The 17826-nt window shown below is 45.0% G+C and overlaps 1 protein-coding gene and 1 long non-coding RNA gene across 2 annotated transcripts in view; both read left to right on the plus strand.

The window, feature by feature from the left end:
• LOC309491299 overlaps nucleotides 1-1737 on the plus strand; it is a 3218-nt gene extending 1481 nt beyond the window's left edge. Inside the window, exons 1-2 of the long non-coding RNA XR_014203002.1 lie at nucleotides 1-1167; nucleotides 1338-1737. The exon at nucleotides 1-1167 is cut by the window's left edge and continues 1481 nt beyond it. This is a non-coding gene — a long non-coding RNA (uncharacterized lncRNA). The remainder of the gene's footprint in view (nucleotides 1168-1337) is intronic.
• Nucleotides 1-17826, plus strand: part of LOC309491189 (A disintegrin and metalloproteinase with thrombospondin motifs 20) — a 125652-nt gene that overhangs the window by 92067 nt on the left and 15759 nt on the right. Inside the window, exon 29 of the mRNA XM_082160614.1 lies at nucleotides 8469-8636. Coding sequence (XP_082016740.1) covers nucleotides 8469-8636 — 168 coding nt within the window. The remainder of the gene's footprint in view (nucleotides 1-8468; nucleotides 8637-17826) is intronic.

The following is a 17826-nucleotide window of genomic DNA, read 5'->3' on the forward strand; positions in this document are numbered from 1 at the left end:
GTTGTTCATCATAAACGTGGGATTATGAATTATATTGAGAACGTCGTACATAGAAAACATGCCGTAATGTACCCTGAGTGTAAAAATAGCCGCATTCATCGTGAAGCGTGGGTGATTTGCAAAGATTAATATAAAGATTAATATAAAGGTTAATAAAACGTTACACTCACTTCAGTTCTTCTGGAGGTGCAGCAGGAACACGAATAGTTGGTACCGATCCTTTTTTCAGGAGCAGCTTCTTAGCAAAACCAGCTTTATACTGACCCTCGTTTGTAAAGCAGTCTGGTGTGTGAAATGATTCGCGCAAACATGAAAGCATTGACGTTGATCATGGGGAATATTCCCTTCAAAAACAAACTCAGCCACTGCGTCTTCAGCTGTACGGATTTAGGAACATCAATGACTGTGTGTTCGTTATTACACCCAAGAACAGAACACCACAATCACTTAGACACCATTCTGCTCATAGACAGTGCTCCAGCGTATCAACAATGACGCGCGGACTATGATTGACAGCTCGCTCACGAGCGAGGGCGGGTCTGTGTTGAAACGCTGCTGTCAATCAACAATCGTGGGAGGGGCGTCGATTTTGTGACGTCACATGGTCGAACGGCTTGATTTGAGACGGGGAAAACATATAAGAAGATAAAAAAAAAAAAAACACTTGATGGATTTTTATCATTATATGATGGTTGTGTACAGGCACTGCCAACACACATTTCAGTACAATCAACTTGTAAAAGTGCATGTACCATTATATGACCCCTTTAATAATTGTGTCATCAGCATATTGTATTTTATCCAGATTTATTGATAATGATGGAAAATGAAAGAGGACCTGAAACAGATCTTTGAGGAACGCCTCGCTTTACTTAAGTTGAATTGTCTTGGAAAGATGGTTTTCAGAGCGAGTTCTTGTTCTCGTGAGAGAGATGGAGAGTAAGAGAGGCGGTGTGTGTGTTTTCTGCTCTCTGTGTGTGAGATTATAACGTGACTGAGCGCTCTGGACATGATGAAGCGATTGGCCTGTCACCGCGAGGTCACATGACTCTGACATCATTTCACTTGTGTTTCCTGTTTCCGTCCGAGTGTCCAAAGAGTTTTCAATCAGCATAAATTACCCACAGTATTAGTGTGTGTGTGAGTGTGTGTGTGTGTTTGGGGGGGGTGTAAGTGTGTGTGTGTGATTGAGAGAGAGAGAGCGAGAGAGAGTGTGTGTGTGTGTGTGTGTGTGTGTGTGTTTGGGGGGGTGTAAGTGTGTGTGTGTGTGTGTGTGTGTGTGTGTGTGTGTGTGTGTGTGTGTGTGTGTGTGTGTGTGTGTTTTGGGGGGGTGTAAGTGTGTGTGTGTGTGTGTGTTTTGGGGGGGTGTAAGTGTGTGTGTGATTGAGAGCGAGAGAGTGTGTGTGTGTGTGTGTGTGTGTGTGTGTGTGTGTGTGTGTGTGTGTGTGTGTGTGTGTGTGTGTGTGTGTGTGTGTGTGTGTGTGTGTTTTTTGGGGGGGTGTAAGTGTGTGTGTGATTGAGAGAGAGAGAGCAAGAGAGAGTGTGTGTGAGTGTGAGTGTGTGTGAGTGTGTGTGTGAGTGTGAGTGTGTGTGAGTGTGAGTGTGTGTGTGTGTGTGTGTGTGTGTGTGTGTGTGTGTGTGTGTGTGTGTGTGTGTGTGTGTGTGTGTGTGTGTGTGTGTGTGTGTGTGTGTGTGTGTGTGTGTGTGTGTGTGTGTGTGTGTGTGTGTGTTTTTTTTTGGGGGGGGTGTAAGTGTGTGTGTGATTGAGAGAGAGAGAGCAAGAGAGAGTGTGTGTGAGTGTGAGTGTGTGTGAGTGTGTGTGTGTTAGGAATGAGGGAGGAATCCCGGATCTGGAAGTGTTTAGTGGTGATTCTCCTCATCCTCAGTCTGAGACGAGACTCTCGCTGGTTCAGTTTCTGATGGACAGGAGAGGAGACTCTGATGAAGATGAAGAGCAGTGTTTCAGCTCTTCTGTGTCTGACTCTGAATCTGAAGAGTTTCTCAGGGTTAGTCTGGACTGTTACTGGTGTTCAGCTCAAATTAAACCAGAGTTCATGTAGAGCTCAGTGATTGACCAGCGCCATCACTTTAACCCTCGGCTGCTCTTCGCTCATTCCTGAATTGTTTTCTCCATTGGAATGGTACGAAACCTGGTAAAGGTTTTGGCACTTGCTGTGTGAACACACACACATCATGGACATGATTGGATCAGGTTAAATGGTCCTGTAAAAAAGTCACACTTGTGCTCCTCGAGGTCAAACATGAGCGGATTGGAAATGAATGAGACGAGTTTCCTCTAGTGGAAGCGTTCGGTACTGCAGCCGAATACACTCTCACTGAAAGCTCATTTACTGAGATATCAAGCTCAAATTCTGAGAGCACCAGAGGGTGAAGGAATCCAGATTTTACACTAGAATCTGATATATTTGAACAATATATTCGACCCACCAGTTTAAAACGTGTAGTTTAAGTGGTTAACAACTGTAAACCAGTCTAGAACTGAAGATTTGTGTGGTTTAGTCCCGGTCCAGTCCAGCTCTCGTCTGGATCCCAGATGGAAAAGAAAACCACCCTGGATCTGTCCGGATCAATCGTTCACACTCATCTGAGTCATGATTCATCTGAGTCAGTGATTCATCTGAGTCAGTGATTCATCTGAGTCAGTGATTCATTTGAGTCAGTGATTAATCCTCCGCTGTGTGGAATGATTCAACTATACCATCAGATTCAATCATACAAAACGAATCAAAGACTGCAAATATTTCAATAGCATGAAAGTGTTTGTTGGCTTTTTGTTTAGGAATCAGTTGATCATTTTAATATGGGAATATAAACTTGGCAAGCTATATAAAGTACTGGACTCCAGACTGACTCCACGTGTCTGGATATATCGTGTTTCATATAATGGCTGCAGAATATGAGGAAGATTCACTCGGGACTCATCTAGACGTATCCTTGAAGCATAAACTATTCCGGTCTGGACTCTAAATATGTGATGAGCTCAAGATACACAGATTCCCTCCAGGGCCAAATATGGTTGAACAAACGCAGCACTTCATGTCTGAAGGAGTAAACACACACACACACACGCACACACACACACACACACACACACACACACACTCACACGCAAAGCCCTGCTGATGGAGAAATGAGTTCATGACATGCTAAAGTCACGGGTGTTTGACTTCAACACGCTCCCGAATCACACATTTATTATTTTAAATATAATATATAGAATTTAAAATAATAATAATTAATAATTTACATAATTATATATGTGTGTGTGTATGTGTGTGTGTATATATATATATATATATATATACACACATATATACATATATAATTGTATAAATTATTAATTATTATTATTTTAAATTATATGCATTATATTTAAAATTAAATATTTAAATAAAGAAAATTATAAATAATTATAAATATATTTTAAATATATATATATATATATATATATATATATATATATATAACAAAATAGAAAAAAATATTATATTTAATTCTAGAGAGAACATGTATAATATATACATTATGTTATACGATATTATAATAAATGTTTAAAATTAAATAATTAAATAAAGAAATTATAAATATATTAGAAGTATATACATATACAGTATACAGTATACTAATTATGCAAATTAATTAATTTAAATTCTATTCTATATAAATAGAGAGAGAATATATAAAATATATTATTTACATTTTATTTATATTATAATTATTATTTACAATAAAATGTAAATAATATAAATAAAGTAAATATGTTTTAGATAGTTAAATATTTCATTAAGATTTTTTGGGTAAAGATAATTTATTATATATTAATTAATATTTATATATTATAATGTAATATATTATAATTACAATGTAATAAAATGTAAATAAAAAAAAATATATATATTTTAGATAAATATTTAATTAAGATATTTTTGGTAAAGATGATTTATTTAATATTTAAATCACTGACTGTATAATTTTAAGGATTATGTTACTTTACTAAGTTGCGTTGGATGATTTCTGTAAGGATAGTTCAGACGTGTTTCCAGGTGTGTGTGTGTGTTTCTGTGAGTCAGTTTACACATCTCAGTGTGTTTGTTCTCCTGGTGTGTGTGTGTTTGCTGATTTACTGTTGTGCAGATCTCACCAGCTGCCGTCTCACCTCACTCCTCAGACAGTGTGTGTGTGTGTGTGTGTGTGTGTGTGTGTGTGTGTGTGTGTGTGTGTGTGTGTGTGTGTGTGTGTGTGTGTGTGTGTGTGTGTGTGTGTGTGTGTGTGTGTGTGTGTGTGTGTGTGTGTGTGTGTGTGTGTGTGTGTGTGTGTGTGTGTGTGTGTGTGTGTGTGTGTGTGTGTGTGTGTGTGTGTGTGTGTGTGAGTGAGTGAGTGAGTGTGTGTGGTGATTCTGCTGGTGTTTGAGGTAGCGTATGTGTATGATGATCAGTGTGTGTGTGTGTGTGTGTGTGGTGATTCTGCTGGTGGTTGAGGTAGCGTGTGTGTGTGTGTGTGTGTGCTGATTCTGCTGGTGTTTGAGGTTCTGCCAGGGTTTCGTGAATGACGTTTACCGAGATCTTTGAAGAGTCTGATCCTCTCATGTGGTTTTCATATGCAGACTCTTGATCTTCATGTGCTGTGCAACGGGAAAGTATTTCATCTATGAGAAGTGCGCTTAAATATGCTCTTTAATATCCATTTATAATCATAGTCAGATCTTGACACTTTGTGAACTTTTTTGTTGAACTCACCGTGACGTCAGCACTTCATATCTAAACCAGTCCTGGAAACACTCTGAGACTCAGTTATTTCACACGTCACATGCTTAATCTGATCTGCTTATGAATATGATCTGTTTATGAATATGATCTGTTTATGAATATGATCTGTTTATGAATATGATCTGTTTATGAATATGATCAGTATTTCTGCGTTATCTTATGATGCCGTTTCTGCTGATTTGGTTTCTGATCACTCGTTGTCTGTATGAAAGAGGATCAGTTATTCAAGTATTGATTTAATTACATTTAAAATGAGTAAATTAGATTATTCTATTTTCATTTTTAATATATACAATTTAAATATTTAATTTATATTTAATGTATAGTAATTTTATATTCATATTTATATTTTTTCATTAAATTAAATATATATTAATTGAATACAATTTAAGTAAAAAAAAATCTTAAATTAATAATATTTATTATTTTATTTTATATATCATACTGTATATAGAATTAATATATGTCAAATGTATATAATATATATATATTAAACATTTAATTTATATTTCATGTATATTGATTGTATATACATTAGTACATTTAATTAAAATGTTTTATAATTTTATACAATAAAATTAAGTTAAATAAATAATTTGTATAATAAATGTAAATACACGTTTTAGATTTTATATAATTAAAAAATATTTTTAATTCAACGTGTTTACATTTTGATCAAAAATTATAGTTTAATACATATATATATTGAAAATGTGTACATTGTTTGAACTTTTGAGAAATGTTCTTTTCACAATAGTTGATAATCAGTAACTGAGGAAACTATTGAGACTGAGGAGTTTCTCTGAGGCGAACACTGAGCAGAACTGATGTTACATCCACACAAAACACTCATTTCTAACGGATTCAGACAGAAATGCTTTTCCACAAGTCTGAGTTCAAGCACACATGGATCTGGTTATGGACTTCATGCATTTTTTGGTGTTCGAGCAATAAAGTCTGACATACTTCAGTCTGATACGCCTGACAAGCACAGTCATGTTTCTGTCTGAACAAATAAAAACATATACAGTATACATAAAATAATCATCATTTTCATCCATTTTTTGTGTATATATATATATATATATATTTAAAACATTTAAAATAAACTTAATGCTGAATTATGAGCTGAACATGTTTCATGAGATTATGAGTCTCAGAGATAAACTCAGTTAAGGCTCAGTAAAGTCAGATGATGAGAATCAAACACACATTCATGCGATAGATCAGTGTGTGTATCATGCAGCGTTTCTACAGTAAACATCTTCATCTTTACCACAGTTACTCCTCTCTTCTCCTGCTTCTCCTCTCTTCTCCTGCTTCTCCTCTCTTCTCCTGCTTCTCCTCTCTTCTCCTGCTTCTCCTCTCTTCTGTCCTCAGATGAAGATGAAGATCGTCCTTCAGTTGTGTGTGTCCTCGTAAAGCTGAATAACTACTAACTGTTCACAGCCGTCTCTCCTCTTCCCTGTTTCTCCTCCTCCTTTCCTTTAGGAGTTTTGAGGAGTGGTTTATCCGAGCCCATTACTCTGTGTGTGTGTGTGTGTGTGTATCTGATGGTCGCTCACTTATCTGTGTGTTCTTTGATGTGTTTTGCTGCTGGCAGACTGCAGCCCTGTGTTTAAAATACCTTTGTAATGATCTTGTTTATGATGTGTGTGTGTGTGTGTGTGTGTGTGTGTGTGTGTGTGTGTGTGTGTGTGTGTGTGTGTGTGTGTGTGTGTGTGTGTGTGTGTGTGTGTGTGTGTGTGTGTGTGTGTGTGTGTGTGTGTGTGTGTGTGTGTGTGTGTGTGTGTGTGTGTGTGTGTGTGTGTGTGTGTGTGTGTGTGTGTGCGTATGTGTGTGTGTGTGTCTGGATGTTCTTTAGTGCTGCTCAAACCTGTTTCTTCTATTCTCCATGACGTGGTACTGGGATCTTTTGTTCAAGTCCAAACTGGCAACTGAAGAAGATCCAGCTCATATTTACTATAAAATTAAAAGTAACACAATACCAGTCCTCCTAATGAGAGAATGTCCAGTTTGGTCCTCTCTGGTCCTCTCTGGTCCTGGCCTGTCGTCACTCCTGCTTTTCTCCTTCCTGAGCTCCTCCGCGGGACTAGAGTCCGGTTAGCATCCGGCCCCGCTCCATTCCCACGGCTCTCGGCAACGCACTGTTTCACACACTGTTATTAAATAAATAAATGTGTATTATAAAATTATTATTGTACATTTATATATTTATTTAATATATAGTAATATACATTATTTAAGGACTTCAAAAATAGGCTTTATACAATTATTTTCTACATTTATTTTATTTTATTTAATTTTTTGATTATTTTCAATTTTTATATCTATATATAATACTTAATTTAAAATCTTTTTTTATTAGGAGATAATGAACACAGAACTTCTACACAAGATACTGTTATACCCAAATTGTCAATAATAAGTCATGCCTTATATATATATTTTTTTACATTTTTTTATTTGACATTTTATCTTATATTATATATCTTTTTATTTTTTATTTTTTTTATTTTTTTTAGTGAAGGAACACACAGTACTCCTACACAAGTGCCAATAATAAGCTGTCTTATTTATTTGCATTTTTTTAATTTAATCTTAAACTTATTTTACATAACATTATTTTTAATTAAATTAAATTAAATTTAAAGTTAACTTAACTTAACTTAATAGAATTTTTAAATGCATGTAGTTTTACAGATATACCGGTCCCCTCGTGAGTCTTGTAGCGCCTCATGTCCGGATGTGGACGTCTCTCCTCTGTTCCTCTGTGTTATTGGTTCCAGATGATTGTTGATGGTTTTCTCGGGTCTGACTTTAATCCCAGCGCTTGCAGAACACGGTGGCTTGTGGTTCCCAGCGCTTGCAGAACACGGTGGCTTGTGGTTCCCAGCGCTTGCAGAACACGGTGGCTTGTGGTTCCCAGCGCTTGCAGAACACGGTGGCTTGTGGTTCCCATCGCTTGCAGAACACGGTGGCTTGTGGTTCCCAGCACTTGCAGAACACGGTGGCTTGTGGTTCCCATCGCTTGCAGAACACGGTGGCTTGTGGTTCCCATCGCTTGCAGAACACGGTGGCTTGTGGTTCCCAGCGCTTGCAGAACACGGTGGCTTGTGGTTCCCAGCGCTTGCAGAACACGGTGGCTTGTGGTTCCCAGCGCTTGCAGAACACAGTGGCTTGTGGTTCCCATCGCTTGCAGAACACATCGGCTTGTGGTTCCCAGTGCTTGCAGAACACGGTGGCTTGTGGTTCCCAGCGCTTGCAGAACACGGTGGCTTGTGGTTCCCAGCGCTTGCAGAACACGGTGGCTTGTGGTTCCCATCGCTTGCAGAACACAGTGGCTTGTGGTTCCCATCGCTTGCAGAACACGGTGGCTTGTGGTTCCCATCGCTTGCAGAACACAGTGGCTTGTGGTTCCCATCGCTTGCAGAACACGGTGGCTTGTGGTTCCCATCGCTTGCAGAACACGGTGGCTTGTGGTTCCCAGCGCTTGCAGAACACAGTGGCTTGTGGTTCCCATCGCTTGCAGAACACGGTGGCTTGTGGTTCCCAGCACTTGCAGAACACGGTGGCTTGTGGTTCCCAGCGCTTGGAAACAAAGACATGAAGTATGAATTGTTGCACGCTGTAGTTGGAGTGTTGATGTGATGCTCTCTCTCTCTCTCTCTCTCTCTCTAGTGTTCGGTGTCCTGTGGGAAGGGAATGAAAGAGCGACAGATCGTGTGTGTGGACCAGAATCAGACCCAGATGGAGGACGAGGCCTGTGCTCATCAGAACCGGCCCAGAACACAGAAGGCCTGCAGGGCGGGACCCTGCCCCGGCTGGAGAGCCAATCAGTGGAGAGCGGTGCGTGACCTCACTTCCTGTCTGTCAGAAACAAATTGTAAATGAACACATAGTACTCCCATAAAATATATTTTTAAACAAAGACTAAGGATTTTTCCTACGGAAGAGGATTAGGGCCAAGCAATAATAAAAATGTTTTAAGTCATTATAATGCGAGATTAAACTCGTTAAATTTAGAGAAAAAAAGTCGAAATACAGTATTGAGAATAAATTCGTTAAATTTCAAGAATAAAGTCGTTGTGCTTCGAGAAAAAGCTCGTTAAATTTCAAGAAAAAAAAGTCGAATACAACTGTGAGAATAAACTCATTACATTTCGAGAATAAAGTCGTTACATTTTGAGATCAGTTTGAGATCATTTATATAGGCTTCATTCATTATCTAACATCTGTGTTTCTGTCATCCGTCGACACCGAGTGAGAGTGAGTGAAGTGTGATGTCATGCATGTGTAGATGGAGGATCAGTGATGACTGTAGATCATGAGCGGTAGTGCTGTATATCAGATCAGACGTTCATATCTAACATCTGTGTTCTCTTACGAGAGTCCTCTCCTACTGCGTTTTTGTAAAAACGCTACGGGAAAAGTCTCTTTTCACGAGATACTGAAGCAAAAAATGATCCTTAATTTTCATACATGTAAAGCGCGTTGCGGCAGTGCTTAGCTATGGCGAGACGGCTCGCTCGCTCATTGGCTGCTCTGCAGCAACTGCATAAGCCTATCGAGCGAGGCCTGAGGTGACGTCAGGCCAATGAGGACGCTTCGCGCCCTCCTAGCCATTTCCCGCCGAGATGGGTGTGGCTAGCCTCTATATAAGGAGCTCGAGAAGGCTGATTCACTTGATTTTCATCTCTTCAGCGAAGCTCACGCATCGCTGGATCACGAGGAAGCAAGCGTCGTTTGAGGCAAGCATTTCAGCGGGACGAGCCACTCGAAGCTGCTGGCAACGCCGCCTTCTACAGCCGTACCTGCTGCGCTTTCCGGCGCTATATATCCTTTATTACTCTGTTTGTGTGTGTGTGTGTGTGTTCGCCGCTGCGACACTCACCCCCTAAAAGAGCTGCGTCTTTTTAAAGATGCCTTCATGTGGCTCATGCCGAGCCCCACTCGCCCAGGGAGACCAACACGTCATCTGCGTTTCCTGTTTGGGTGAGAACCATGCAGCACTCGCGCTCGCTGACGGCGGCTGCCCTCACTGCGACCTTTTGCCGATGGTGACTCTGCGGACTCGCCTGGCATCCTTCTCAGAGTCTGCACTCCCCGCCGCGCTGCCGCGCCGTAAGAAGCGCCGCTCGCAGCGGGCCCCGGAACCCGCTCCAGCTCGACCAAGCTCGCCGGTTTGCCCGCCTGCTTCACCGGCTTCTCCTGTTTCACTTCCTGATGCTCAGCGCCCGCAGTCTGCCGCCGCTTCATCAGAGGAAGTCATTTCTGAGGCCGCGTCGAGAGAGAAGGATTCCTGCTCTCTGCTAGCTTCAGGCAGCGAGGACTGGGCGAGCTCTGAGGACCTCGCGCCTCCTGCCCGCAAGCCCACTACGAGAGCCAACATAGAGAAGGAGCTCATGCGAGTACTCGCGCTGGCCGCGGCGAGCCTCGGCCTCGAGTGGTCTGCACCGGAACTCCCTTCTCGTACCCGGCTGGATGGTAGCTTCCTCCCTGGTGAGCGCACTTCTCCGGAATCTAAGCCCGCCCCCTTTCTTCCTGAGCTTCACGAAGAAGTGGCGAAGGCCTGGAATGCGCCCTACTCTGCGCGAACGCGCTCGTCTGTGTCGCCAGCATTTTCCTCCCTGGATAATGCGAAAGACCGAGGCTACCTTTCACTTCCGCCGGTGGAACAGGCGATAGCGACCCACCTTTGCCCGCCCTCTGCTGGACGGCGGACTAAACCGGTGTTGCCTTCTAAAGCCTGCCGCATGACGTCGACGCTGCTCGCGCGAATCTTCTCCGCCGCTGGGCAGGCTGCGTCAGCACTACACACCATGGCTACACTGCAGATTTTCCAGGGTGATCTCCTCCGTAAGCTGGACGAGATGGGACCGGAGGCTATCTGCATCGCGGATCTGAGGAGCGCTTCGGATCTAACACTCCGCGCTACCAAGTCTGCTGCACAGGCCATGGGAAGATGTATGGCTTCCGCCACTGTTGCTGAGAGGCACCTATGGCTTACGCTCACGGAAATGGCTGATTCCGAGCGCAACGCGTTTCTCGACGCCCCGCTGTCTTCCGCTGGCCTTTTCGGTTCTTCTCTCTCCGAGTTCGTGGAGAGATTTACCGAGGCCCAGAAAGCGTCCCAAGCCTTTAAGCACTTCCTGCCGAAGCGCTCCGGTTCTGCAGCGAATCGCGATAAACAGAATCCGCGAAGCTCTCAGCATCAGCCCCCGCCTTCCGCCACACCTTCTCAGCAGCGACAGCAGCGACAGCAGCACAGCTCTAGGTCCCGCTCTCGCTCTACCAGCCGACGCCCTGCTCAGCGCGGGCCTCGGCCGAGGGTTGTGGTGAAGCCGGAAGCCCCGAAGAAGTCCTAGCACTCCTAGGGAAGCGCAGGTGTGTGAGCCCCGCTGCGGCCGGTCTCTCACCCAAGCGCACCGCTGTTTCAGTCCCAAGACTTGCGACTGTTCCAGCGTTTTCTGCAAGACGCAAGCCTGCACAGTTGCCCGCTCGCCTGCACACAAAAGCCGTTTTCACGGCTACCCAGATATATCCCGAAAAGAGTGTATTTTCTGGTGTCCCGGCCACGGCCGTTGGTGCTATAAATGTAGTGTCGATGCCCACTCCTCAGTGCCCATCCCTACACACAAGCACAGCCCTACACTTAGGGCTCGCGCACATAAAATCGACTCAGGTCGATTGCGCTTCCAATATAGTGAAAGTGCCCACTCCCCAGTGCCCACACACACTATGTCTCACAGACCACAGGCTCTCTGTAAAAACGAAACCTGTGCGCGCTCGCTCTGCTCAGACAGGCAGCGCGGCCAAAGCAGTAAATGTGCCCGGTTCCCGCCCACGTTTACTCGCAGACATGAGTCCCGCGGGGCTCGCTCAGACCTCCCTCACTCAGTTAAGCACTGTAGTAAGGTCGAGGACGAGCGCTCTGCCCGCTGTATTAAGCGCGCCCCCCGCCTCGAATGCCACAGGCATAACGCCTATGTTATCGCACCTCGAAGCACCTCTGTCGCACGGCGAACAGAGCGCGCTTCGCATCCAGCCCTTAGCCAGCCATGCAGAAGCATGGGCAGCGCTTCCAGGGGTTTCGGACTGGGTGCTAGGCATTATAAAGAGAGGCTTCTCGCTACAGTTTTGTCGACGCCCTCCCCGCTTCACAGCGCGCGTCGAGACTACGGTGAATTTAGAAGTAGCACACCTACTTCGCGCCGAAATATCGAAACTGATATGCAAAGGGGCGATAGAGCATGTACCCCTGGCTCAAAGCGAAGGGGGGCTATACAGCAGATACTTTCTAGTCCCCAAAAAGGACGGTGGTATCAGACCCATACTGGATCTAAGACGGCTGAACAAAGCATTAGTGAAACGCAGTTTCAAAATGCTCACGACCAGGAAAATTTTCGCGCAGGTTCGCCGAGGAGACTGGTTCATGTCAATAGATCTGAAGGACGCGTATTTTCAAATACAGATAGCGTCACGTCACAGGCGATACTTGAGATTCGCCTTCGAGGGTCAGATATACCAGTATACAGTCCTTCCGTTCGGCTTGTCCCTGGCACCTCGTACATTTACGAAATGCATGGACGCGGCGCTCGCTCCTCTCAGACTCAGAGGCATGCGAGTACTAAACTATTTGGACGACTGGCTGATCCTAGCTCAATCACGATCACAGCTCGTGGAGCACAAAACCATTTTACTCGACCACCTCGAGAATCTTGGTATCACGGTCAATTGGACGAAGAGTTCACTGAACCCCAGTCAAACGATTTCGTTTCTGGGTACCATTCTGGACTCACAGTCTATGACAGCGCGGCTGTCGCCACAGCGCGTGCTGCACATTCAGCGCGTGGCGAGATCTTTCCGCTGCGGCGCGTCTACCCCGCTCAAAACGTTTCAAAGGATGCTAGGTCTCATGGCCTCAGCATCAACGGTTCTCCAGCTGGGCTTGCTCCGCATGCGCCCTCTGCAGTTCTGGTTGAAAGCGCGAGTACCGCGCGGAGCGTGGGTGTCCGGCCGGTTGCGTCTCAAGGTCGATCAGAGCTGTGTCACAGCCCTGACACCTTGGTTGGCAGACGACTGGTACCGATCAGGTGTAAGCCTGGGGACTTCCTCGAGAGTGAGGATGGTGTCGACCGACGCATCCACCTCGGGATGGGGAGCGCTGCTCGAGGGCAGACCGTTCTTCGGCCTGTGGTCGAAAAGAGAAAAGCTCCAACACATCAACTGCCTGGAAATGCTGGCAGTGCACAACGCGCTAACGCGCTTTTATCCCCACATCAAGGACCAACACGTCGTAGTCCGTTCGGACAACACGGCCGTGGTGTCCTATATAAATCGCCAGGGCGGTCTGGGATCCACATCCCTGTACAGGCTGGCGGAACGCCTCCTAATATGGGCTCATCACAGTTTGCGCTCGCTGAGAGCAGTGCATGTGCCTGGGCTCCAGAATGTGGGCCCAGACAGACTGTCCAGGAACAACATTCCCCTGGGCGAATGGTCTCTACACCCACAAACAGCCCGGCTGTTGTGGGAGAGATTCGGCAGAGCGGAGGTGGACCTATTCGCGTCCCGCGAAAACGCTCATTGCCCCGTGTTCTTTTCCAAGAACGACAGCGCGCTGTCCCACGTGTGGCCGCGCTGCCCGCTTTATGCTTTTCCCCCCGTCTCCCTCCTGCCTCAGGTGTTAGAGCGGGTCAAGGAAACGAAATGCTCAATACTGCTTGTAGCACCGTTCTGGAAGAACCAAGCATGGTTCCCAGTCCTGATGCAGCCAGCAGACATCGCTCCATGGCCAGTGCCATTGAGGAGAGATCTCCTCTCGCAGGCCGGGGGCTCGATTTGGCATCCGCACCCGGAGCTGTGGTCGCTTCACGTGTGGGCGCTCAACGGTTATCCGTTAACCTCGCAGAGGGAGTGATAAACACCATCACTCAGGCCAGAGCGCCGTCGACTCAGCGGCTTTATGCCTCGAAGTGGTCGGTTTTCTCCGGCTGGTGTACAGCTCGGAGCATATCACCTCTCAATTGTGAGGTGACGGAGGTTCTCTCCTTCCTACAGGAGCTGTTGGATAAGGGCAGATCCCCTTCCACGCTCAAAGTTTATGTGGCGGCTATTACAGCGTTTTCCAGAACAACGCTGGGGCAGTCTCTAGGAAGGAACGATTTAGTCATCCGCTTCCTCAGGGGAGCTAGGAGGCTAAATCCTCCCAGACCTCCTTCAGTTCCTATGTGGGACCTTTCTACGGTTTTGGCGGCCATGAAAGGTGCCCCTTTCGAGCCTATCCAATCTATTAGCCTCAAGCATTTGTCTTTCAAAACAGTGTTTTTGATGGCTCTCGCTTCAGTGAAGCGCATAGGCGACCTGCACGCGCTCTCTGTGAGCCCAACGTGCTTAGAGTTTGGACCTAATGACTCTAAAGTCATACTCAAACCTAAGCATGGATATGTGCCAAAATCCCTCAACACACCATTTCGGGCTCAGGTCATCTCCCTGTCTGCCCTGCCGGGATCAAGTGAGGAAGGGGACTCAAGTTTTCTCTGCCCCATTAGGGCTTTAAGAGCTTACGTGTCCCGCTCTGCTGTCTTCAGACAGACTGAGCAGCTCTTTGTCTCGTTCAGTGGACGTTCCAAGGGAATGGCTGTTTCGAAACAGAGCCTATCCAGATGGATAGTTGACGCCATAGCGCTGGCTTATACTGCCAAGGGCCTCAAGTGCCCGTTGGGAGTTAGAGCGCACTCCACGAGGGGTGTTGCCTCCTCGTGGGCTTGGTCCAGCGGGATTTCCCTACAGGATATATGTACGGCGGCGGGCTAGGCCTCGCCGTCTACATTTATTAGGTTTTACAACCTAGAGGTTCCCGCCTTGCAGGCTAAGCTACTATCGGTGTAGCCGATTCAGCTGTCTAACTAGAACACTGAAATCGCATGCGCAATGCGCTGCCGACTGTTTTATGGGCAGAATTGTGTAAGACCCACATTTCCCGCATTTAGCTCAGGTTTCCCCACCCTGTCTATGCTATGTCATATTCGCGTCTGCTGACGCAACCTTATAAGGACAGAGGAATCCCCTCTTGTCTCTAGACTCTCTCTGTGAGGTCATGTTTTACGTCCGTGGACGTTGCAATATGGGGAATTATGTAATCAGACTCTTTGTGAGTCTATCTGGTGATTATGCACTGTACACCTGGTTTGCTCCAGTGATTGGTGTCTTTATCCCAGCACGCACGGCGCTTTACAAGGGGTTCCCGTAGCGTTTTTACAAAAACGCAGTACGAGAGGACTCTCGTAAGAGAACGTACTCTGTTACTAACGTAACCTCGGTTCTCTCTAGAAGAGGGAACGAGTACTGCGTTCTCTGCCGTGCGTACGGTTCACTCTGGTTCGCTTCGGCGATGAAAATCAAGTGAATCAGCCTTCTCGAGCTCCTTATATAGAGGCTAGCCACACCCATCTCGGCGGGAAATGGCTAGGAGGGCGCGAAGCGTCCTCATTGGCCTGACGTCACCTCAGGCCTCGCTCGATAGGCTTATGCAGTTGCTGCAGAGCAGCCAATGAGCGAGCGAGCCGTCTCGCCATAGCTAAGCACTGCCGCAACGCGCTTTACATGTATGAAAATTAAGGATAATTTTTTGCTTCAGTATCTCGTGAAAAGAGACTTTTCCCGTAGCGTTTTTACAAAAACGCAGTACTCGTTCCCTCTTCTAGAGAGAACCGAGGTTACGTTAGTAACCGAGTACGTTTCTGTCATCCGTCGACACCGAGTGAGGAGCGAGTGAAGTGTGACGTCATGCATGTGTAGATGGAGGATCAGTGATGACTGTAGATCATGTGCAGTAGTGCTGTATATCAGATCAGACGTTCATATCTAACATCTGTGTTTCTGTCATCCGTCGACACCGAGTGAGAGTGAGTGAAGTGTGATGTCATGCTAGCCTGGGAAAACCCAGACTACTTCCGGCGAATTTTAATTCTCTCTCCAGGATAGTCTGGAGAAGAGCCCATTCAAACTCATTTCTGTGCCGCCGAAATCGCGGCACCAATCAGAAACGTTTGGGGAGGGATTTACATGATGACGACAGCGCAGCGACGCTGAAGGAGATTTCGTTACAAAGATGGATGCCGCCGTGGAACATCACTCTTTCGAATCAGTTATCGCGTCTGTTTTGAGCGATTTAAACTTACCGTTTTCGTTTAAACCGGAGCAAAGAACAACACTCGAAGTATACGTCATCTCCTTCATCGATCTGATCGCAAAGACCCGCCCTCCTTAGTTACTGTCGCTATGCCCGACAAGCTACGCTGCTGTCACGCCACACCATGTTCTCACGCAGTGAAAAATACATCGCGGAGCAGAGAGGAGACTGACAACATGCTGACAGACAGGACAGACCAGGTTACTTTTGATATTAAACATATTAAACAAAGTCTCACCTTTCAAATTTGGTCATTTTTTAAAAGAAATTGAAACGATACCGTTTTGTGGCTCTTTAATGTGTCTGACAGATCGCTTTAGAGCATCAGTTAAAGCTGCTCGTGAACCAATCATCACTTCCTTCTAGTTCATTTATAGCATCAAATAAACATGAATGAACATGGGAAGGATTGTTGTTTTAACCGCGGAAAGACGTCAGTACACTCCGTTATTCATGTTCAAATCCTCCCATGTTAATCTGCTATCTCTCCAAAGAGTATAGAAGTTACTTCTATACTCTTTGATCTCTCCTGACTGCTTTGTCGGACAAAATGGCGGATGGCGGATTATGATTGGTTAGATCGCCTGTCAATCAAGCTCCCTGCGAAGGGAGCTACGTCGGTTGGTGACGCCCCTTTGGAAATGAATTGTCTACATAGCTTCCCCAGACCCTACACTCAGTTTCAACTGAGAAGGGTCTGGTTTTAACCAGGCTAATGTCATGCATGTGTAGATGGAGGATCAGTGATGACTGTAGATCATGAGCAGTAGTGCTGTATATCATCTCAGACGTTCATATCTAACATCTGTGTTTCTGTCATCCGTCGACACCGAGTGAGAGTGAGTGAAGTGTGATGTCATGCATGTGTAGATGGAGGATCAGTGATGACTGTAGATCATGTGCAGTAGTGCTGTATATCAGATCAGACGTTCTAACATCTGTGTTTCTGTCATCCGTCGACACCGAGTGAGAGTGAGTGAAGTGTGATGTCATGCATGTGTAGATGGAGGATCAGTGATGACTGTAGATCATGTGCAGTAGTGCTGTATATCAGATCAGACGTTCATATCTAACATCTGTGTTTCTGTCATCCGTCGACACCGAGTGAGAGTGAGTGAAGTGTGATGTCATGCATGTGTAGATGGAGGATCAGTGATGACTGTAGATCATGTGCAGTAGTGCTGTATATCAGATCAGACGTTCATATCTAACATCTGTGTTTCTGTCATCCGTCGACACCGAGTGAGGAGCGAGTGAAGTGTGATGTCATGCATGTGTAGATGGAGGATCAGTGATGACTGTAGATCATGTGCAGTAGTGCTGTATATCAGATCAGACGTTCAGAACCACTCCAAGAACCAACCGTTTCAGACCTGGTTATAGAAAGTCTGAGTGATCTGACTCTGTCCTGTCCTCTATCCGTCAGCAGTGAACACTGATCCATTCCTTTATTCTACACATTTAACACGTTTTTTCACATTTAACACACTTTAAACTTTTTCTTGAAAATTTTTAATAAACTTTTTTCTCAAAACACAACGAGTTTATTCTCAACGTTTTTTTCTCTCTCGCAATTTAACGAGTTTTTTCTCGAAACACGACTTCATTCTCTAAATGTAATGAGTTTATTCTCAACACTGTATTTTGACTTTTTTCTCGAAATTTAATGACTTTAATCTCGATATTTATTATGATTATTGCTTGGTCCTAATTCTATTCCATATTTTTCCCTTCTAAAAACACATATTTTGCCAATAAATATATTTTATTTATATATTTTATAAACAAAATGTTTTCCCCAAAAGTAAAATACTAGGGACAGTATGTGAGTATTCTAATCTG

Source organism: Leuciscus leuciscus (genome assembly GCF_965113295.1).
Source record: "Leuciscus leuciscus genome assembly, chromosome: 25".
Taxonomy (NCBI): domain Eukaryota; kingdom Metazoa; phylum Chordata; class Actinopteri; order Cypriniformes; family Leuciscidae; genus Leuciscus; species Leuciscus leuciscus.